This window comes from Athene noctua, chromosome 7, assembly GCF_965140245.1.
Source record: "Athene noctua chromosome 7, bAthNoc1.hap1.1, whole genome shotgun sequence".
Classification (NCBI taxonomy): Eukaryota; Metazoa; Chordata; class Aves; order Strigiformes; family Strigidae; genus Athene; species Athene noctua.
Window position 1 is genome coordinate 22,291,548 of NC_134043.1, and position 24,568 is coordinate 22,316,115.

Here is a 24,568-nt window from a genome sequence, read left to right on the forward strand (position 1 = left end):
GTGAGAAGAGACCAGCACCAACCTCTCTACACTGTCCTTTCAGGTAGCTGTAGAGAGTGATGAGGTCTCCCCTCATCCTTCTCCTCCTCAAATTGAACAGTCCCAGCTCCTTCAATCGCTCCTCAGAGGATTTGTTCTCCAGGCCCTTCACCAGCTTCGTTGCCCTCCTCTGCACTCACACCAGCACCTCGATATCTCTCTCGTACTGAGGTGCCCAAAACCGGACACAATACTCCAGGTGTGGCCTCACCAGTGCAGAGTACAGGGGGACTGTCACCTCCCTACTTCTGCTGTTAAGTAGGTAAGTTTGTGATATATCACCAACTGATAACCATACATCAGAATTTTGAATTAATTGTTCTTAACTAAGAAGCAAACGTAGGAAAATCTATTTTACACAGAAAAATCACCTTGTTACAGTGAAACAGAGCAAGAGATTACAAATAATTACCATATGAATTTAAATATTATATCAACTCTGCAACATTATTTTAAAAAATTGTCTTGAGTTTTCTCTTCCACTTGTTATTTACAATTACAATGCAGTTTGGGCATTTCTCAAATTTTAATACTATTACATCACAAAAATATGCATCTTTTCAAAACAAAACATAAAAAAAAATCATCTTACTCAGTTCTGGGATCTAACACTAGTCCCCTCGGGTTTGTTATATTTTCGCTAATCAGCACAGTCCTGTGGCTCCCATCCATTTTAGAGACTTCAATAGTTTCCAGAACAAAGTCTGTCCAGTAAAGATTGCGACCTACCCAATCCACTGCTATACTTTCAGTCACGGTAACACCACTCTCAAACACCTGTTTAATAACAAAAATTTAAAAAAAAAAAAAAAAAAAAAAAGGAGAGAGAGAGAGAGAGAACAAACTAGCTGATATTATATTTTTACCCTTTCTATTTCTATAGATATGGAAAATGGGGAACCAAATGTCCAACATTTTCTAGGTCTCTTATGCAAAATAAGTCATAATGTAGACAGTCAAAGTGCTGACAAAGCATATACTCAAACACTCCTACTAACTTCAGTGGGCCTACTGAAGAAGTTAGCATCTCCTAATAGGAAATCCACTTATAGCCTGATGTTAAAAACGTTCCTCTTGAAAGCCTTCAGTTTTCTTTTTCAAAAAGCTAAATGAAATGCTGGCTTAGTATCTATAAAATTGTTTCACTTTGTCTGTTATCTCTCTTCTTATGACACTGGGATTTCCCTCTTTCCCTTTGTTAACTGAAGATACAGTGTCTTCATTTTTCTCTCTGCAACAAAGAGACAGGAATAATTCAGAAAAACTTACTATTTTTCGGTCAGTCCCATTTTGAAAAGCACTCCAAATTTTATCCTGTGTTGTATCAGACCAAAAGATATGATCTGTGACTGAATCAAAATCAATAGCCACAATATTCCTCCCATCCCGAACCAGAGAATAAATACTGTGTGACTGAGAGGTGATGTTGTCCACAACAATTTGGTTACGACTTGCCACCAATAAAAGAAGATTCCCAGACTCTGTCAAAGGAAAAGAAATTAAAATAAACCAATAAGCTATTCAACAGTAATTCTGTAAGAAAAGGAAACACTGAGTAATTTGGCATGGCTGCATAGCCTCAAAGCTATTGTATCTAGACATACATATTGAAAGAAGAAATTCAAATCAATTCTCAAGCCAAGCTATTTTATTATATCCAGGCTGTTCACCCTGACTTTTGGATCTACCGTTGCTTTTCCCCACCCTTTCTCCATCATTTACTCTTTCTACAAGATTCCTCTTCCATTCTCACATCTGGACCTTGGGTCCTCTTCCCCACTGTCAAACCAGTTTGATGCTGACATCCAACCCTTATTCCTCCGTAAGCCACTCTCAGCTACCAGTCCTGATTCAAGCCACAAAGTTCTTCATACCACCAGTTACTCTACTCAGCCTGGCTTTTCCTCCTGTTTAGCTAGTCTGCTCTTTTCTCCCTCTTTTAGACTGCATGGAGACCAGGGAGGAGAATAAAGAGATTACAGAAGAGCCACAGGCTGCTGTGGTTAGATGGCTGTGCAGCAGTTTACACTGATAAGCTGCTGAAAAGCAACTGAAGAATAGCAACCATAAAGACAGCCAACTATGAGAAACTCCCTATAAGGCCAAACTTATTTGCAGGTAAATTGTAAGAGTCTTCCACAGCCTGAGTATATCCCTAAACCAGGAAAAACTGTAGTGACAAACTCCACTGGGTGTGTGGCTCCTCTATACTGTTAGTGCACTACATAACAGACACAGAAAAAATGGACAGCTAAGGCTGTATCAGTGTTATCTGCTCTTTAAAAATGAACAAAGTATGGCATAGGCACTAGGTCAAATCTTGTGAAAGGCTGGGAGTTAAACACTCTGAGCACTGAACTTCATAAAAAGCAAATTTTAACCTATGGCTTACAGGTGCCTGGCATTTCTTTTCTCCAGAATATTATTTTGACCATGCCAAGGTTAAAAATTACAGTCAATTTAAATATATTATTTCAAGGAAATAATAGTTTCCAATTAACCCCTCAGCTGAGAATTTTAATACTGAAGGTCATCTGCCATGAACAACTTTAAGTGGCTGTTTACATCAGCTCTTTTAAAAGATATCAATATGAAAATGGCAAAGCTGGACATTTTCCAGACACCACTGTCATTCTTTCGGTTGACATCAATGTTCCTCACCTGCTGCTTTACAAGTCTTCCCATTGGTTTCTAGAATGTATCCTTCATCACAGTAACACCTAAAAGAACCTCTCTCATTGTAACAATGCTGGCTACAAAAGCCGGGAGGGTCACATTCATTAATATCTTCACATGTCTTGGAGTCATTTGCAAGCTGGTATCCAATAGGACAGGTACATTGAGCTCCAAAGGGACCTTGAATACATTCATGAGTGCATCCAGCATTATTGTCAGAGCAGCTCTCCTGATCTGAAATGGGGTTGGGGCAGGAAATTAGCAAATAGTTAACAAAAGTTTCTTATGGTCAATTTAATACTTTGTAATTGCATTAAAACATGACTGCACAATCATCATTTATGCAACGTGAGACTGGACTGAGGCCCTTATGCAAAATGTAACAGACACAATGCACATGAAGACAGGTAACAACATAGTATGTACTACCGAATCCCATTAAATGAATGCTGAACAGAATGCTGTCTAAGCATTCAAGAAATTTTTAAAAGCTAGACAGAAATATACAAACATTTACTGTATCACTCTAAACCTAAAATTGTATTAATAAACAATAATTTAAAATCATTTATAATCATACCTGGCTGGGGTTCATCTGAGAATGTCATTGATTAAAGAGAAGAAAGAGGAAAGAAGGAAAGAAAGAAAAAGGTTACGCTTAAATCAGTTCATAATCATCGTAAATACAAATTCTGGCTACATGTGAGCTTCTAGATTTTTTTCATGATTTTTGAAGTTAGAAATTTAAAAGAAAGTATTAAGGACTGAATCACATTTCATCTGAGCTTAAAGCATACCATGCTTTAGTGAATGTGTTCAGGAACACAAAGCACGTTCCCATATTGCTATATAAAAACCTATATTGAAGACAGTGGAAGTCACATCTGAATTCAGAGCACAACTTTGGACTTAGCTAATTAATTCATTGGTGATCCTCGTAGTCTCTTTTCACTGCAAGCAAGTGAAAGTCTCCACTTAGTAATTTGAGTTCTAATTTCAGCATGCTTACAATTTCTGCTAGAAACGTTGCTGCATTAAATACAGCATGCCAAATATTCCACTTCTTTCTGAAGCCATAGCACTTAGTAGGCTATAGTAGATGCTTGAACAGTAACTTACTGCACAATGGGGATTCATCAGCTCCATTAGGACAATCGGCAGAATTATCACATACTTTGCTCAGATTCACACAGATACTGTGCCCTGGACATTGCCACTGCCAGCTGGGGCACCGGAAGGGTTGAGTAGGACAATCTCTCTCATCGCTCATATCTCTGCAGTCATTATCACCATCACAGATCCATGCTCGATAGACACAGTTGCCATTATCACAGTGGAAAAGAGATGGAGGACAGGTCCTGGCAGGACATCTATGATGTTCATCTGAGCCATCTGCACAGTCAAGATGGCCATCACATTCCCAGTTAGCAGGAATACAGTTGCCATCTGATTGACACTGGAATTCATTCTGGTGGCACATCCCTGGTGGTCTTGTAGCTAAAACAGTGATATTCAACAGTTCAGAAGCTGGTTCAATTTTAGACAAGAGAAGCAAAATCACTATGTACAGTTTATCTCTTGCATAAGTAGTTACAATATTATTAAGAACTGTGTTGCTTTTAGATTGGGCCATAGGATCACAGTCAGTCAATCTACATGACATTTCAGAATCTGACCGATTTAACTCCTACTTTATAATATGGTGACCAAGGCAATTCAACTATTGTCATATTTTGAGCAAGCACATATTAATATCTACGTATTTTGATATCTATGTACATGACCAAAGCAATATGAAATTACTTGCTGAAACTAGTTTTCACCACCCTGCAATGCAACTTTTTAAACTAACTTAAATGTAAAAATTACTCAAGGAAAAATTGCAAACTAATTCTCATGGATAAAGGTTTTCCGTTTTCTAGATGAACAGACTTCTTAATTCTACTTTTAAACCCTGAGACTGAAGTACCAAGGAAAACAAAACATTAGATCCAAAAAGGAATGCAAACTCTCATCTTTGCCAGAAAAATCTACTCTTGAGCTTGAACCTACTGTGTTTGAAATTTCTGCTCAGAAAAACGATTTTTCCCTAAAAAGAGTTTTAAGGACAGTAGTGCCAATTATTTGTTACGGCAGATAAAGAAAATTTTCAGAAACATCCCCTAATAATTGAAGCCTTTCTTTCAGCGTCAATATACTTACGGCAATCAGTCTCATCTGAGTGATCATTACAGTCAAAAACACCATCACACTGGTAGTAAGTGCTGATACATTGGTCTCCACTTAGACATTTAAACTCTGTGGCACTGCAGTTATATACTATAAAATGAAAAAATATTGACGTTATTTATTTATTTTACTCAGCTAGACTGCACCCAATTTTTCTACGGGTGCCCAAGTCAGATAAGATATCAGGAGTCCAAGTTCCACTGAAGCCCATGATATCCCTGGGACACAGAAAACGCAGTGACCCTGGAATCTACAGAAAACAAAGGAAACAGATTTCAGCCCTCTGCAATGAGCCTAGAGATCAAAGGGCTTACTAAAATTCTGAAACAACCATCACAAACAGGGTTAATTTATGGATAGGTTTATTATGCATTCTGCTGTCTTGGAGCTGGTAATATAAGGTCACCAAAGACACCTCAGGGGGCAAGAGTGAGGAAACAACAAAGAGGAATTCAACACACTAAATTACACTTACTGCAGTCATGCTCATCAGCACCATCTATACAGTCTTTGTCTCCATCACAGACATAAAATGGGTCAATGCAGCGATGGTCCGGACACTGAAATTGCCTGGGTTCACAGGTACCTGTGAAAGCTATTAAGAATGGCAATAAATGCAGATGTGTTTCTTTTCTCTCTTCTGAAATCAGCATAATCCTGAGACAATAGAAGGACACTATCGCTAACTTGTAGCATGTAATGCAGCAACTAGTTATCATACAGATTACAAGCACTAATACTAATAATTGTTTATTCATATGTAGACTTGGTCTCGTGCAAAATAAACAGAAGATCCCACTCAGTGGTAAATAACACTAAAGAAAGTATATGGAAAAACTACTCTTACTTCTGCTTAAAACTTCCAGACTAGATTAGCTGACTATATCATTAGTCATTACTGAGAAATTACTCATGAAATAAGTGCTTAGAAGATCCAAGCTTTAGCTGCAGTGGGTGACATTATGCAGCACCATGATTATAACCAGCACAGTTGCCCCTTTTTTCAAAAAAAAAAAAAAATTATTGTGCATTCTACTTGGCTCTGGTAGTTCAAAATATTAGTCTTAGGTATTAGTTCTTTCTTCTTAATTTCATTTATCATCTTTACACCAATAGCCATATCTATGTAGACATACACAGTTGTTTAAAAAACAACAGACAGTTGTGATACTCACTGCAGTTTTTTTCATCTGATCCATCACCACAGTCATTATCAGTATCACATAGCCAGATCCTAGGAATACATCTTCTATTATCACAGGTGAACAGGGTTACAGGGCATGAAGTGGGTCCTTGTGTAGGACAATGTAATTCATCACTACCATCAAAACAGTCATTATGTTTATCACAGCGCCAGCGACCCGGAATACACTGTCCACTGGCACAGGTAAAAGCTGACGAAGCACAAGTATTGTCTAAATGAAAAACAAAACAGGAGGACACTTTATAAAGATCTCCAAAACTTGCCTTCCCTGTCTGAATATTCAGTGCATTTGGTACACTTACAGAATGTCTAAAATATACAAATTCTAAGCCTCACATTGCTTAAAATGAAAACATTTGTCATGCCAACATGCTGCAGAACTGAACAGAATACTTACAAGGTTTTTTAAACTGAAAGAATCAATAAAAAGCAAAATTGTTATGCACTTCAAAACAACCTAAAGAACAAGAAAAATAACTTAAACAAGCAGCTATTTGTTCTCTACTTTCCTTTTCCCCAAAAGACATTCTAGTTATTCTAAAATAGCCCACTAAGAAGAAATAGAGTTTATTCCTTGGTCATACTAGTTACTCCTATGCATTAAGGATCATATTTTACTAATACGTCCTATTTTCTTGTTTGCAATTTAAAAGAAATAATTAACTATGAAGAAAGAAGCATCAAATAAGCCATAAAAGCCAAGAACCTTTCAATATCTTATCAATTATAATTATCCCACTGTTCTCTCAATTTACTTGATCAACAAAATATTTTGTGCAAGACACTTTACAGTAAAACCAGGAAACGAACCAATGTGTTTTTAACCCACTTCATTGTAAAAATCCAGATGTAACAAATAGTTCAGAAGTGCCCAAATATAATAAACCCCATAAAACTTCTTTTCAGATGTTAAAGGAAATAAAAGGTGCTGCTTTAATCTTAGAGGAAGGTTAGACAATGCATATAGTTTTGTTATTTTTCTTATGGTGCTATTTTTTAAATGTCTTTAAGATGTTTGTTCCTCCCTATGCATCAAAATAAGACAAGCAAGTAATATTCCAGTATCTTTCAAAATTTACAAACAATTAAGAATAAGGACAACCTTTTTCTATAGAAAATAAATTTTGTTTACTCTGTAAATTTTGAGAACTAGTGAGATATTTTCATGGATTCTTTAGATGGCCAGTATTGAATCCCATATTCCCATGAGTTATATGGATAATTTCCAAAGTAACTAATCTCCCAGCTACATTTCAGGATTTATCCACAGATGCTACCTAAAAAATCCAGGTTTATTCCAACAGACTGACTCATCAAAATTTTGAACTGCAAGCAACAAATTCTAACTGTAAATTACAGGGATTACTTACTTAAAGAACCACAGTTTTGCTCATCACTGTTATCATGGCAATCATCAACACCATCACACTGATAGTATCGAGGCACGCATCTTCCGTTACCACAGGAAAACGAGTAGGAACCACACTGCAAAGTGGGTGGCTCATTGGATGGATCTTCAACACATGTCAGCTGATTTGAAGCCAGCTTCATACCATAAGGACAACCACAAACTCTCTGAAAATTTGGTACTGGGAAGCAGAAATGGCTGCAGTCTCCATTGGGATTTGTTCCTCTATTACAGTAGTTAGAGCCTTCAAAAGTGATAGAGGAGATCAATGTATACGCTACTAATAGCAGCTTGGGAACTATTAAAAGTGCATAGTAACTGTAAAAGAATGTTTTATTAAAAAGATGCTGTAGCAAATCCTGGTTTTGCATACACTGCAGTATCACTGACAGTAATAGCAGGAGTAAGTCGTAATAATAAATCCCACACTCCATATACTCTTCATTGACACAAATGTTTACGGAAGCCAAGAATATACTATTAAATTTCATTCAATTTTCTGCCGATTTTCAGCAACTGTATGAAAATAAGTATACTCCCACAAATTAGGACCTCTGAGCAAGGCTGGGAGCCCAGATCCAATCCTTGAACACCAGATAAGTGGTGAGCCTTAGCACACAGTTTGATCATATGTCTGATGAGTACTTTGGGTGTTTTACTAAATTAACAACAATACCAAATCCTTGTCTTAGATCATAAAATTGCATAGAATTTAACAGTGAAAAGAAGAAAAAATAGACATGCACTGTGATTAAGAATAGTAGTTTGATTAATAAACATTTGCCCAATTCCTCAAAATAAATAGTTCAGTTTAACTAAAACTTCTACCAGAAAAAGAGAAATACAGGGTTGTAATTGGTGATACAAAATACAATGGAATGATAATTTAATTTTTACAAGGTTATTAAATAAAGTAACAGAAGTGGTGGAGGATAACTGAACACAGTCACAAAACAGTGAAATACACAATGTGTGATTGCAAGTGCCTGTGCTGCCTGCCCTACACGTCAGTTATGATTCAGTAAAACCATTTCCAAAACTGACAGTGGAAATCTGCTGTCCTGATATTTTGTCTCTTATTCTCTATTTCATGTCTTTCATCTGTACAACAAAAGAGCTCACCTATTTGGGAATGAGCATCATATGCTTTAACATGCATGATGTTATTAATGCCCCTCCTAATAATAGTCATTTCTCCTCCATCAGACTTCCTCACTCGAACAATGCCACCAAGTCTCCAATCAGTGAAATAGGCATAACCTGTTTTGAAAGGCATTTAACATATAACAATTACAGAGCAATATGATATAAAAGAACAAGCATCATGAAAGAAATCTGCATGGCTTTTCATGTAAATTTAAAAATTTTTCATAACTGTTTCATGAAAAAGACAAAAGGACTTTTATTACTAATGCAAAGTGAGTCCTTCAGTCATAGACAGACAGAAAAACAAGCCCTCTCAGATTTCTTTACTTACTCTCTATTTAAATTGAGATATTAGAGACATTTCAAATGTCTCTGAAATTTCAACTGGCATTTCAAATTTCAAAGCAATATTATAAGTCATACATTAAGACAACTTTCCAGAAAATTTTAGAATATTTTTGAAGATATTTTTACACAAAGTCAAGAGGAGTCAGATGCTTACATATTTCTTCACACACAACATAAAATCAGTGATAAACTCTATGTACAATTAATAAAATCCTGAAATTGCTGATCACCTCTAGGGAGGTGATTTACCTTGTCTGTCCAGCATGAGTAGCCCACTTTGGAAGATATAATTAGTACAGCATATCTGCTTTGTTGCACTAAAAGAGTTACCTGAATTGCCTCAAATTATTTAAACACAAATATACATAAACCAGTCCTAAAACCAAGCAAGTACTAAATACATGTTTTTAACAGAAACTTTCAACAGTGCTGTTTATAGAAAAAGCAGTATCACAAAGGCCATGCTATTTTATCTCACATACTCACAGATCATCATAGGAAAAAAAAATAATCTGTGATTAGATAGTATTTTTCAATGCCAGACTTACCTCCAAAAATAGTAAGACCAAATGGATGAGTCATCTGAGTAATATGTTCAAGAGTCCGTCTGTCCAGCCCATCAAAGGTGCTGTGCTCAATTTTATCAAAAAAGGCATCCACCCAGTACAACCTTAGAGAACTATAAATAATGAAAATGTCATATCTCTTCAAATAACATTATGTCCATTACTAAGCACTAACATTTTCTCAAATAATACTCTTAAACCTGACAGGAGGCTACTGGGAGGTGTGGGGAGGGCTTTTGAGAAAAATCTTACATTTTACAGGCTTTTCAACAAATTGAAAAATAAGGTCTTCGATACAAAAGTTCCAGTCCACACAATCTGACACAACTCCTTTATTTTTGATCCTTAACAGTTCAGCAAAACAAACATACTTGTTCAAAAAGCTTGTCTCTTCTGTGTTGCCCTTACCTCCAGTCAATGGCTAGGCCATTAGGCCAGCCTAGTGTTGTATTCACAATTGGCAAGGCATGGGATCCATCACTCCAGGCCCTCATGATTTTTGCAGGACGGAACCAATCTGTCCAGAATATATACCTGAAAGGACACATGTCAGAAGACACATAAACCCAGTGATATAACATAATTAAACAGAGCAAATGTTTGAACAGGATTAACATTCTTCTTTGTACCACATCTTCACATACCTTAAAAAAATGCAATTTTATGTTGACCTTCTCCCTTTCCTCAACTGGTAGTGGTACCAACAATTAATATTTATCCTGTGTATAACAACTTGCAAGATCTTTGGAAGTAATTTGTCCCTTTAGACATAAAATATCCATAACTTTGTTTAAATTGTTAAGGATTTCATTTAAGTACTGACATGGAGGAAGAATGAAGCAAAAAATGCATCTGCCAGGTAATACTTAAAAGTAAGCATGAATATTACAAGGAATTTTCTCCTGATCCTTTTAACTTATGCCTACAGTAAAAGACTTGAAGCTAGCGTTAAATAACTTTACAAAGCAGTGAACAAAAAAAGGTTGGGATAGCCAAGGATCCAAGTTCAACATCATTACTTCCTAAACAGTATATTTGGTTACTGAATATGAAAATTCAATATCCAAGAATTAAGAAATTCAGTAGTTAGGCAGTAGAAGCTGAATTATGCTGTAAAAGAAACAGTTTTGGCATGGCCAAATAACACAGAGGTTTGAGTTTGAAGTTAAGCATTTCCATGAAAGAAAAGCAGGTCTTAATTTTATGTACACAGAATCACATACACTAAGGTCTGTATCAAATATAGCCAGTAGTATCTAATATGTTTCAAATAAAGAAATTTAGATAGAAAAAATAAAGGAATCAAGATTAGCATTCTGGGAACTGAAAGTATATTAAAAATAATTTAGAAAACTATTTTTCAACTATGAGAAATATCTTTCTGATCTGAGTGATAAAACAAAACAAAGTTCTTTTGCCTGTTTATCAAACACGAGTAAAAGAAAAAATCCTTGTGTTTTTAAAGTGAATGCTTTTGGATGCCTTTCATGTGCAATCTGTATCACCTTGCCCTTTCCTCTGAGTGCTGAATCCTAGGCCAGAATAAAACAAATAAAGACAAGAGAACTGAAAAGATATGGTATTTTGGAAAAGAACACAAATTCAAACAGAAATCCAGAACTGGATGTAAATCTAACCTCACCAATTCTGCTTAAATCATAAATTTAATTGTATAGTTTCAAGTGAGAATCAAAGCTAAATTTACCCAATAACAGGATGAACCACTATCGATCGAGGATTATTTAAATTCTGAACAATAGCTCTCCTAGATTTATCTGCCAGCCTCATCACACTAATGCTCCTGTATCGAGGGTCTGTCCAGTATAGATTCTTTGATATCCAGTCAAAGGCCAAATCTTCAACACTTTCCACTCTATTAGCCGTCAGGATTTCTCTTCCTAGAATTTATAACACACATAATGATTGTAAATGTTTAGGAACAGAGGAAATAACATGAATTCAGTATTCTGTTCACGAAACTAGTGTTTTCCCTTGGTAAAAATGCTGCCTCTGTGTTACTTAATATTAAGACTAACCACCAAGGGGAGGGGGTGCACTCTACTCCAGGAAAAGGAGTTTTATGTTCAGGAGCACAAACCCAGAAGAGGAGCAAAAAAGACTAGCCAAAGACAAGGGAAAAATCTGTCACTAAGTTTACATTGAGAGGAGTTTTATGGATGAAGGTCAGTGAGGTCAGTGCAGTGAGGACATCTTAGTCAACAGTCAGACCTTACCTACTCTCTGCCTAGTAATGGTCAGCTGCAGTCTGCCATTACGACCCAAGGCAACAAGCAAGCTCAGAAGACTATATGCTGACTTAATATATATTTAATCATTATTATAAAGTGGCAAGAAACATTCTTCACACTACCACAAATAGGATTTCCAAAAGATCTCACAACCATAATGGGTTTTTTTTCTGTATTACAGTATCATAACAAACATCCTGCTTTCCAGATAGGGAAATTAAAAAGAGAAACTCAAGTTTCATACTACTGAAAGCCATACTAGTCTGCATAAACAGACCAGTGATGACAACTAGTTGTGAAAATACAAATAGTTTATTCCCAAACATATTCAGCAAGTTTGTCAAAGAACAGGAGACTTCAATGAGCTTAATATGAGTTGCACAAACATTTGGGACAAGCATTTTCCAGATTATAGGGGTGACAGATTTATCTGTATATCTCACAGTGTGACATTTGTGATTCTTTTTAGAAATATATATTCCACTCTCCTTATCACAATTACTCTACAGTTCCTAAGAATGATTCTCACCTGAACCATCTGTTTTCTGTTTATAGATCATGTCTTTACTTGTGTCTGAAAAAAAAATGGTGTCGTCCTGAGCACAGAAGTCAATTCCAACAAAGTATGACGGGCTCCCTGTTACAGGTATGATCACATCCTCCTGGGTGGAGAGATTGAATGGGATCCCTCGCACTGCCAGCTGGGATGAAAACAGCAGGAACTGTTGCACAGCTACAAAAGAAAAGATCAGACACAGTCTACTTATTTACAAGGTGAGACAACTGATCATTAATTAACTGTAAAGCTTTTCCTTTGGCAACACTAATAGCCTGGAAATAGAAAAAAGAAGAATGAGACAATAGGAATTTAAATATACACAGACCTAAAAGCTGAAGAAGTAAAACAAAACCCGATCCAGAATATTAGGTGATGTGGTCAGATATTCCTCTTGCATTGTTATGTGGTCCTAACACACCTTTACAGAAAATATTATCCCTACGGAAGCAGAAATCATCTTCTGTGCTCAGCTGTTTACAATCATCTATTTAAAAAAAAAAAAAAAGTGCTCACAGGCTTTGTGGAGCCACCATATAACCAGACCATATCTGAGCTAGCCAGATAAATGCATGGTCAAGCAGTAGAACCACAGACAACATATCAGGTTGAATTTGCCAATAGATACACATGGCAAACCTCCCATCAGTGACAATTCTACATTCAATCACAAAGCAGCAGGTTGCTGATGGAAGCCCAAGCTCCAAAACTGAACCCCTTATTCTTGCCATATGTGTTCAAAGGGAGAAGACCAACCTAATCTGCACATTACCACACAGGAAAGTGAGTTTATAATGCAAATAATGCAAAACCTGCATATTAGCAAGCATCTGTGCTTGATTTTAGAATTAAGACCTTAATCATATGGCTGTCTACACATATCCCATACTTTCCTCTCTTAAAATGCTCATAAAAGGTGGTAAATTTAAGTTGTGGCTTGAAGTGATCATCAGCAGAAATTGTTACATTTAAATCTGCCAATAAGAGTTGTGATGGAAAAACATTAAGTCCTTGGCATACTGAACCCACAAAGCTACTGAAGAGAGGAAGGATGTTCTAGAAATAACTCTAGAGCTAATGGACTAGTGTTATTTACAAAAATCATAAGGCATTTTCTTACCAACACAATGTCGTCCATCTACATGTAGATCAAAGCCCAGTATACATCTGCAGCGATAACCTAGTCCATCATTATCTGTTTTGTGGCTGAGAACACAGATCTGTTCACATCCCCCATTATTACTTCCACAAGGATTTCTGACTGGAAAATAATACAGATAGGATTATAACTTCATCTATTAAACTAATGGCATCATTATCTTGATTTTTCAGGAGTTTTTTCAACATCCACATAAATCATGCAGACTTTGTAGGAATTACATCACATGGATATGATACACTACCTGGAATGCACTAAAATCACATCAGGGCTAACCAGCATTCAAGGTATTCAGCTCTCTACAGAGATATTCAGCACTCAGCATTGAGGCCATGATCTGAGATGTAGTTTTCTGCATATAGATCTACCTCAGAATTACATCTCACAGAATTCATTCACACTAGTAGCCTCTTCCAACTGCACTCTCATTGCAGTGTTGAGGAAAAAGGTCCTAAACACTAATACTGCTCATAAGCACAAGTTTGACTCAATACATTTAATACCTCCCCCCCTTAAATGTTTCATTTGACAGTTCATTAGCAACAGGAGCTGGATGAAATCACTGTATGATAAAAACCAGTCCAGTTTTACAATACAGATTTATGTACAGTAATTATTAGTTCTTTACAGCAAAATAAGTCTTTCATAATTTTTACCAATTTTTGGTAAGATAGTTCTTAAACATCCCTTAATAACCTACTTACTGTCTTACCATATGGCTGCCTGGCAGCATGGTAAACTGTCACTCCATAAGGTCTCAGTGAAGACTGATAGATCACTTGAGGGTTAGATTCTGAAAACTTGTTAGCTTTCACCACTGCCATTTTGGTCCAATCAGTGAAATAAACATTGTGTTCAAATAAAGTGATTCCATATGGATGAGGAATCAGTGATCCTCCATGAGCTATTGTTCTCCTGTCATAAAGATGGTTTTCAAATTACTTACAAAATATTATCTAGAAAATAACTTTATTAACAGAAGAAAGGACACAGGATTATTAATGCATTCACTGGCTTTAGCTTCTACGTAGAAGCTGCCAAAGTACAAATGAAAAAGACCAAATGAACGAAAGAGATTAAGCTAAACATACAGGGTACATAAACATAAAAGATGCAGAAGTGAAAACAAAGCAATCAAAAGCGTTAGCAATTTCCAAGAAAACACAGTGAGTAAACACAATGACTCAAAAATGTAGGAAAAGATTCATAATTACTGAGAGAAAATTAGAGAAAGAGGTCAAATGGAGGAAATCAAAGACATCACTCATGCAAAACCAAAGAAAACCAAATGCTATCAAATTGTATCTATTCAATGCAGGAAATTCTCACAATGTTTTTCTGGATAAATATTAGGAGAGAAAGACAAATTTAAGTCCTCACACAATACATAATAGCACTATAATATTATTTTCAGGGAGTCATGAAGAAAGGTCTACAAAATCAGATGAATTCTACAGCTCTAACAGTTTCCCACGTGATTTGGGTTTATGTTGTAGGCATGCAAGATATGACACAAGTGGACAGTAAGCTGTATTTTAACAATCTTTGCAGACTATGCCATTGCCTCTTGCCCATTTACACAACATCTACAAGATTTTTCATGTTGCTTTTGTGATAAAACCGATAGGCTTTTATCTCTAAAACCCAGAGTTACTAAACACATCCTTGTCTTACTAAAGCAATAAACCTGTCAAATGAGCAGAGGGCTCTTTTTCAAATCAGTATGTAGGAAATATGCTAAAAGAGGACAATTTTTTTTCTTGTGCTTGACTAACAAGAGACTAATCACATAAGCAGGTTTCTAAACACTATACTATAAGACATTGTCTCATAAAAACTCAAGGATTCCTTTCCTGCGTGCTATGATATAGTTTCCCTAGCATCACAATAGGGTGAGTGATGACAATTTCTGACAGCAAAGATTTAGAAAATATAAGAGCAGCACTTAATACCCGTTACACAAAGTGGTGCTTTGGAGTGGAATATTTCAAATAAATTAATCCATGGAAAAGATACAAAGAAGTGATGATGGAAGACTGTATATATTTCAAAAACAATAAAAAGAAAATGCTATAAAAATGTGTACTATAGTGGTGAACTACAAAAATTATGTTATAAAAGAACTGCAATAGTTATTCAAGGTAGAAAAATAACAAAGAATTATGGAGGAATTACGGAGAGTCTAGAAGTAGCATGACACCATATATAACAAGGTGCATCACATTTATTATGTTGTAAATTTCATCTTATTTTGTTAGACAAATCTTTCTTTGAACTAAATACAAAATAATCAGTGTATCTGTAACCTCCAAGGAATAGTATTTCTCCTACCTTTGAAGTCCATCATAAGTTACAGTCTCAATGTAATCAAACCGGCTGTCAACCCAGTAAAGTCTCTTTGATACAATATCCAGAGTTATTCCAGCAGGCCAGCCTAATTTTGTTTTTATCAAATCCTGACGGTTTGTGCCATCCATGAAGGCCCTTTCCACTTTAGGATCACCAGACAGACTATCCCAGTCTGAGAAAAACAAATAACTATAAAGGAGGAAAAAAAAACAAAAAACCAACACTTTACATGGAACTTAAAACCAGCACCCTTTCAGGACAGAGCTTGATTGTCAGCTGACACACTATGAAGGCACACTTCATACCTCCTGCCCAACAAGTAATTTGCATTTTCTTTTACAGAAAGGACCTAGAAAGAAACATGCTTTCATCCAGAAGACCTCAGAAATACTGAGTTTCCTTAGTAAAATACAGACTTAAATGTACTGCCAAAAATAAACTGGTGACAAATAGATGCATCATCAAAGCAGCATCCATCACTACAAGTTGCATGAAATTCCTCTTTAAATTCTCTGAGGATCCATGTTTTCATGGCTCACATACATTTTCAAAGCCTGTTGGGTGGAGAGATACTATCCCTGGTTTCACTGCTTTGAGATAGTAGGAGAACTGTGGATGCTATCACAAGAGAAATCTTTCAGGAAAACTTCTACTCTTCTGTAGGGCAATTCCACAATTCCCCTGTTTTCGGAGCTGCTCATGCACATACAACTCCAGTCATAAAACAAATTCTGTGGATTGGGAATAAAAGCAGTTCACAGCCCTCCCATAACAATTTAAGGTGTAAAACAGATTAGGGTTGAATGTAAATGTTTAAAACATTTTATATCTGATTCTAAAATGACCACCTGAGCTATTATTTTTAGTTCTCCTCCTTTTGCATAGGAATAAAGGAATTTCTGACATCTTTTACCATTGCCTGCCAAATATCACTTACCCAACAGTTGGATCAAGTGCTATTCCTCTAGGATTTCCAAGATTTTCAGCAATAAGAGTCACACGGTTTGTTCCATCCAAGTTAACCATATCTATTCTGTTCACACTGGTCTCAACCACATACAGTTTATTGTTAACCCAATCCACTGCTAGATTTTCAGGTGTGTCAACTGAAACATTTAAAACTTCTTGGAAATCAGAGCCATCAATATTAATAGAAAAAACCTGAAAGCAATAGAAATATTGTCAGTGTCCACATGATGTTTTGCTAATCACAAGACACATGGCACTTGTCCTCTACCATCCCATTGAGCACAGAACCACAGTTGGCCACGAGATACAACCAAGTTACTCACTAAAGCATTCCTTAGGTTAGGGGGTTTTGCAAAAATTTGGAAAACAATGCAAAAACTACAGGAAGCTTGCCTTCAACTAGCATTTCTGCAAAACAGACAAGGTAACGGTCTAAAAAAGCCTTGTGTTTTAGCAAATTGCTGGACTAAAAACAAACAGATGAGGAAAGTGCATCCAGGTTTCCTGGAATGTAGCAAACCCCAGTATTTTCATTAATTGAAAAATAAATGAACATGCTTTAGCAAAGCTCTCATCAGTAACCAGAACAACAGGGGGAGCTCTTGCTGTGTCAGCCACTAAGGGGAAATTGCAAAGTGATGAAAGAAAGGGAAAGCTCTCAGCCCTGACAGGAAGGAGAAGGCTCAGCATTGCTTCTGGCCTCCTTTATTTAAGGCTAATTTTAACAGCATCATGCTCAATAAGAAATAGCGTTATCACCTTACAAGCAAGCTCAGAGCTACATGAAGCAAACAATATAAACACAGTAATTTTATATATACAGGAATCATGTGATTATAACACTGGGTAATATGAAAAGCCAGGAAACATTATTCCTTTTTTGGAACAACAGCATGAGGTTTGGAATGTTTTTAAATGAAAACACAGATTGCCACAATAAATATATGCAAGAAAAATAAAAGCTGAAATAGTTGTATCATTTAAAATATTATTCAGGTCCAGGTAACAATAATTAAGCAAACCATTTTAACTGTCTGTTCTGCTCTTTGGAAACCTTGTAGATGGAAGAGCTTATAAGCATTAGGTTATTAGGCAGTACACCAAAGGAGATAAAGATGACACAGGATACAACCCACAATTTTCTGGTTTAGTTTACAACTTAATCTTAAAAAAAAAAAAAAAAAAAAAAAAAGACAACCAAAACAAAGCGCCTAATACTACTTTTATTTTAAGACATCAGGTGAAAATATGCATCATATAAGAAAATTCTTAATGTCATCATCTTCATCTGGGTATTCCAGCTAGGACTTAATTAGATTAATTAATCCTAATTAATTAATTAGGATTTAACTATATTGGGGCAGACAAAAGGCAATGCTGGCCATCTGGAGTATGCAGTGATAAAAAAAAACATATTATCTTTTGTTTATATGTTTGACAGAGATAGCATAAATCTTCTGTCTCATGAAAGTTCAGATGTGACCCTGACTTAATTCAGCCATTGTCAATGCAATTGCAGTAATGGCAACCCACTGCAGTGAAAATAAAAATACCAGAATTGAAAACAAGTCAAAATTTGTGCATACAAATCCTGCCCTACTTGACAGCCATGTGGTGTGCTTCTCACAGAACCAACATGGCACTGTAGTAGAAATTATAGTTTAGAGCTTATGTGTAGGTTCAGAATAAAGACAGTGACATCAAATTGATCCGATGTGGTGTCAGCAGAACTTCACTCCTTAACTCTGCATGACAACCAACATGGGGATGAAGATTGTGGAGTTTCAGCATTTGACCTAGAAATTTTTCTGTTTCAGTAAATTATGTGCAGAGAAAAAGAACAAGGGCGAAGTCCAATTTTCACAAGGGTCTCCAGAGTTTTTTTAAAAATTACTCTGTTTTACTGTATCTTGAAGCTAAAATATTTCCTCTTCAGAAAAAAAAAGTAACAAAATATTGGCTCATTACACAAAATACTGTCAATATTTGTTATCCGAGCTCAATTACAGTGCCATTTGAAGTATACGAAGAAATCTGATTTTTATCATCTTGGAAGGCACACAGCTTTTACATTTTAAATGATCATGTTTCAAAAAATTGCCAAGAAAAATTTGTTCCGTTTTGAAAGAATGTCTACTATTTCTCTTAATTAGATTTTTGGACTCCATCTCAACTAAAATTAAAAGTTGCTCAAGACATTCCCATATAATAGGATTCTTTGTTTAATATGTCACATGTAATAGTATAGCTTGAAAAATGTAGTCATTAACATAAAACATTTCAAGGAGCTTTTCTGTTAGAAAACAAAAATACAGCCAGCTTCTGCTCTCAAAAATGAAGGCCTATCAACACATTCTGCCTCTTGCAGTTCTCTACTTCCACATGCACAAAAATATATTCTCCTTGAAATTTCTACCCACCTTATCTTGCACGGTATCAGTCCAAAAGATTCTGTGCAGGTAAAAGTGAAAGTCCACTCCAACTGCAACCCCACGATTCTGTGACTGCACCAAAGTACGAAAACTTCTTCCATGAAGGTCTCCAATCAGTAAATCACGGCCATTGGAAAAAATAATTGATGCAACACCAGCTGAAAGAAGGGGTGACAAATACATGACTACTCTGCAGAAAAGCTGTTTTTCAAAGGGGCATTGAAATATATACATCCTGCTTCACAGAGATCTAAATAGCTTCTCAGACTACAATTTGTATAAATGTTTCTACATGTGTACTAACATGCTTTGATTTGCCTTTGGTTTCTAGACTTGGAGCAAGACAGGCAGGAATATGCATTTAAAGCCCTACCAGGTAAAATGTCTACAAAACCCCTGTGCATCTAAACTCCAAAAGACTAGTTCTACTCTTCTATTTCCTTGCTTTAGCTCCCTTAAAGTATAAATTTTCTTAAGATTTCTCTACCCCATGATACTCAGATATTCCTTGATTCTAGCAGGTAGGCCATATTTCTTATATTTTTATGTACTGCCCTATCCACCTTCTTCATTCTCTCATCTCATTAGAAAATCTGTGCTGCATCTTACAATAGAAAAGAGATTCCAGCAAGTCTTTGAAGGAAAGCTCTCTTTCTAAGTAGATACCTGTTGAAAAGGTTGGTGTAAGTCTGACAAGAATATATTTCAGTCCAAATACTATTCAGAATACACATAAAACCCTCCCCAATTAAAGCTAAAATTAATCCAGATAAACTGACTTAGAGCAGGTATGAAAGTCCCCCATTAATGAGATAGAAAATCAGCACTTTACAAACAATGCACTAGCCCGAAAGTCACACTAATTTGAATAGAAAGCATCTTGTGAAAGATACAGAATTTTTCTGGAAACAGAACAGTTTTTCCCAGTGCTGGGATATGCATGTCTTAATACAGTCAAGCATAATTCATTATCTAAAAAAATCCATATTTATTGAGGACATAGAAAATTGCAAGATGATGACTGCTCTGCAGATGTGGCTGAAGAAAGAAGGAAGGGGGAGGGAACTGGGGAAGTTCACGCTTTTCTAAGAAGCAAGACTGCTAATCAGCTATGCGAAGCAGGGACTCCCTTTCCCACTGAGTTCCTGCAGGCAGGAACACCTGCCTCACACAAAAGCCTGTTAGGCTATTACATCTCCACAGAGAAGGGCTTCCCAGGGCCTGCTTTCAGAACAGAGTGGGAGGTGAACAACCAGGAGCAGCTGCCTACTGTTGATGGGGAACCACACTCAGTGGAAGTCTGGAATGCTGAGAAAGCACTGGAGTCCAGAAGACACTGTTTCAAGGAGAGGCAGTCAGCTCCACCAGCCTACAAGTGCCAGCAGATGCAGTGTCTCTTGATATTTGATTGATATTTGTTCTAAATGCTGTCCTGACCTTAAGCCCTTAAGGTCAAGTTAAAATCAAACACAGTTGTATGGCACAGCCATGCAAACTGCTTCGTTTTATCTAGCTCTATCTGTTAGTCCAACAACAGCAAGACACTTGCACTGCTGCACACTAACCTGAAGTGTTGGCCCGACAATGCCGATGATGCTCTAGGAAATAACCTTCCACACAGTGGCACTGGTGATGTCCCACACGATCTTCACACAGCTGGTCACAGACACCCCACATTTTGCAGTCATCAAAATCTGTCAAGTAAATAGGACATATTTATCAACAATGCTTTGTATAAATCTGCTTGCTTTATATCTGTTCGCAAAACTGTGGCATGGGAAAAGAGGTTTTGTCTGGCTTCCCACAAATGTTTCCATCTTCTATTTCTGAATAACAAAACAACTGATTTTTGCTGCCTAGGGACTTACCCACTCCCACCTCTGCCCCCTCAAAAAACCCCACACCTGTCAGAAGAAGAAACATCATTGGAAGGGATGTCATTGCCTACTTTCTACAATACAGAATACGTCTATGCAGCAATCTTCCAGTAAAAGATCCGTACGCTTTGCACACACATGCTCAGCTGGATTTAACCTACTCTGAAGAGCCCTACCTTTATGTTAGTGCAGTGCTGAAGCTAATAGGACCTGTTAAAGGGCAGGGTTTATTAGCTCGGACTTGGTACCGTGCTAACAGGTGTCTGATTTCCAATTAAAAGCTGGCTGTGCACCAGAACCAGCCAGCAAAAAGTACAAAGAAGTTCACTTTGGTATGCAAAACACCATAGAGTCTGCAGCTAGGATGACCCAGCAATTTCTCACAGATGTACTCTACAAGCAGTTTCCAGGGTTGCTGCAGAATCTTTTACTTCTAAAATTGTGACATATCCTTTAAAAACAAGGATTTTTAAAATTCTGATTTTCTAAAAAAAAAAAAAAAATTTAAAAAAATCAGATCTGAACACTGTCTGGTGTTTCATCCTATCTAGTTATTTAAATCCCAGGAGATTTCTGACACTACTTAACACATGATTTTGACATTAAAAGTCTGACCTCCTTCACCTGAAAACATGAGAAGAATCAGTACATTACATTGTTGGAAACTCACAGTTCTACTGGTAAGACAGAAAAGGAGAAAATGAGATCTCAAATATTCTTCCAACTGGAACTTCTGGTTTTAAGCATTTATTAACACATAAAGGAAAATGAAATATTCCCTAGATAGTACATTTTGGTACTGAAAGACCAAGCTTTTCAGCTTCCATATGTGTTAAAAGCCTTTAGTATATAATGAGCCAGAAACACAGACAAACTGAAAAGATTAATGTTTCAAAAAGTAATACACTTCACTAACACTATAGTTTCATTCTTCTGGCCTTAAACAAACAACATTGATTTAAACTAAGATCTGGAATTATACACTATTGACTGTGAGCCATTCCCCCATGACAAGTCTTGCTCCCACTACAAATACACACCTAGGTCTCAGCAAACCAAAATACACAGACTCAGATTTACAAGTGAGAATCAGATAGCTAGGTTTACAGGGTAGATAAAGAACAACAGAAGACTTACTGAGACTGCACCAGGTTTATGAATATATCCTCAATATATTTCCCACACAGGAGTGAATTTTGTGCCAGGAGCCAGTGCATCAATTCCTCCTCTCTATGAAGAGCAACCAGTGCATTGATTCCTCCTCTCTATCAGGAGCAACCATGCTGTCACTGCAGCTCGTACAGCCCTAGGCCACCCAGTGTTCTCAAAAATACAGAAATCTCATTAGAGACTGAGCACCTGGAATACTTTTAATAGCACAAACACTATAACTTGGGTTGAAAACTTGTAACAGATATTTACCCAGTTTCTTTTATCAGGCAGCGCTAAACTTCTTGATTTTGAGGTCACTCTATTTCCAGCTACAAAGATAAATAATTTGTACTACCCAGTTACAGCTGCTACAGAATAGAATGCCACACCAGAATACCTCATTTATCTTTATATTCTTGCAAATATTCTTAATTTTCATGTAAATAATGTATTTACTGAAATGTCATAGGAGATACAGCCATTCCATAGCACAAATACAAACCACCCATTTCATTTTAAAGCACAGTGTTCTACTATCTTCATATAAAGCCACTTTCAAAAAGTACCAAACACTTCAATATCATTAACTGTTTTTCCAGGCATACAACTCCACACATCCCTGGAGCAGAAACAAACTCTCTCCATCTAAATACTAAAAGACCTGTATAAAAAAACTGATTATTAAACAGCCATCCAAAAGTAAATCTTATAATCATGCTCTTATTATGTCTTTAACAGTCTTATTGAAAGAGATCTTTATGATATGTCTTGGGGTTTCTTCTGTGTCACCACGTTGCCATTGTACTACTTAGATTGTCATCCTTTTGCTGACTCTGGAAATTTTCTATTTTGTCAGTACATCCACCCATTTGGAACTTACATTCCTGGAATCTAAACTTTCCCAATGAGCTGTGAGAAGGTACTAGATATCTGCAGACACTGTACTTCACTTACCAATACAAGTACGACTGTCATTGCTACTTATTGTATATCCTGCAGGGCAATAACACATCCCTCCTGATGGAGAAGAATGACAGCGATACTGGCAACTCAGAGCAGCGCAGTGTGATATGTCTAAAAAGGAAATAAAATAGTTCAGAAATACAGTTACACATATTACCAGTATAACAGCTTTTTGCCTTAAAGCAGTTACAAAGCTACAGTCTTTTCTATGATGAGTCTACAATTTCAGGAACAGCTTCTTACAACAAATACACACAATAAATTATGTCTAAAGTTCCACAAAATCACATATGCTTACGTACATAAATGGAAGACAGAAGACAAGGTACTGTTTATTATAGCTTTTCAGAAGGGAGTTAAAAGATAAGCATCAGTCTTGTATGAACCATCACCGGTAAGTGCCACGTAAAAAGTTGCACATCGGAAGACGTCTGCAATGCACCATAACTTTCTCTGGTTCCACAAGACCTACTTGTGAACAATACATCCTTGAGCTCCATCTATTGGTATGTAACCTCATCATTTACTCTTTTATGCAGAAAAAACCCCTACTACATTATATTAATAAGAATATGTATATTGCTCCAATATATTAGAATATACTGCTTGGGTTCTGACCATGGAGAAACTCTTCTTTATCCTTTTCTTCTCTCTTTCTTCACCACTTCTCCTTTTCCTTGTACCACTACCTAATAATTCAGTGATAGGTGATCAAATTGTGATTGTAAAGCACTTGCTGAATTCCACCTCTTTCCTTTTCATTTTCTTTTTCCTCAGTTCCTGCTTTGCAGCTCACCTCTGATGTTACTACTAAACTACTCAGAAAAGCAAAAGATGCTTTTTTACAATAAGGTTTAATTTCCTATTTCTGCCCTCCTATTCCAAAAGGCATGATATTATTAATATGAATTTTCCTCTTCCTAGAAATTAAAAATGTAAAATACCCTGGTCCTGATTCTCAGAGGGAATCAGTGTTCATAAGAGTGAAATTAACAGGAACTACACGTGCCAATTGCCTCCAATGGAGAAAACCCAGTATACCACTAACGGGAGAACCAGACATCCCAGGTGAAGAGGTATTTTGGAAAACTGTAATCTAAATGACTTAGCCAAGGCTCAGGATACACTGATTCAGCCCTGTTCCAATCAGTAAACAACATTCTCTTACTTACAAAAATCAGTAAACAACATTCTCTTACTTACAAAAAGGGAAACACACAGATATTTAAACAAAAAAGTTATATAG

General features: G+C 36.4%; 1 protein-coding gene across 4 annotated transcripts in view; it reads right to left on the minus strand.

Annotated features, from left to right (window-relative positions):
• LRP2 (LDL receptor related protein 2) overlaps nt 1–24,568 on the minus strand; it is a 128,517-nt gene that overhangs the window by 68,777 nt on the left and 35,172 nt on the right. For all 4 annotated transcript variants that reach the window (XM_074910085.1, XM_074910083.1, XM_074910084.1 and 1 more), the window contains exons 9-28: nt 23,314–23,433; nt 20,896–21,024; nt 19,319–19,488; nt 16,867–17,090; nt 15,912–16,118; nt 14,293–14,495; nt 13,542–13,682; nt 12,395–12,598; nt 11,322–11,514; nt 10,025–10,150; nt 9,599–9,729; nt 8,679–8,816; nt 7,519–7,800; nt 6,120–6,359; nt 5,420–5,539; nt 4,918–5,034; nt 3,835–4,212; nt 2,701–2,949; nt 1,309–1,520; nt 632–816 (exon numbers count right to left, since the gene is read on the minus strand). In XM_074910085.1, the coding sequence (XP_074766186.1) occupies nt 632–816; nt 1,309–1,520; nt 2,701–2,949; nt 3,835–4,212; nt 4,918–5,034; nt 5,420–5,539; nt 6,120–6,359; nt 7,519–7,800; nt 8,679–8,816; nt 9,599–9,729; nt 10,025–10,150; nt 11,322–11,514; nt 12,395–12,598; nt 13,542–13,682; nt 14,293–14,495; nt 15,912–16,118; nt 16,867–17,090; nt 19,319–19,488; nt 20,896–21,024; nt 23,314–23,433 (3,769 nt within the window). The remainder of the gene's footprint in view (nt 1–631; nt 817–1,308; nt 1,521–2,700; nt 2,950–3,834; nt 4,213–4,917; nt 5,035–5,419; nt 5,540–6,119; nt 6,360–7,518; nt 7,801–8,678; nt 8,817–9,598; nt 9,730–10,024; nt 10,151–11,321; nt 11,515–12,394; nt 12,599–13,541; nt 13,683–14,292; nt 14,496–15,911; nt 16,119–16,866; nt 17,091–19,318; nt 19,489–20,895; nt 21,025–23,313; nt 23,434–24,568) is intronic.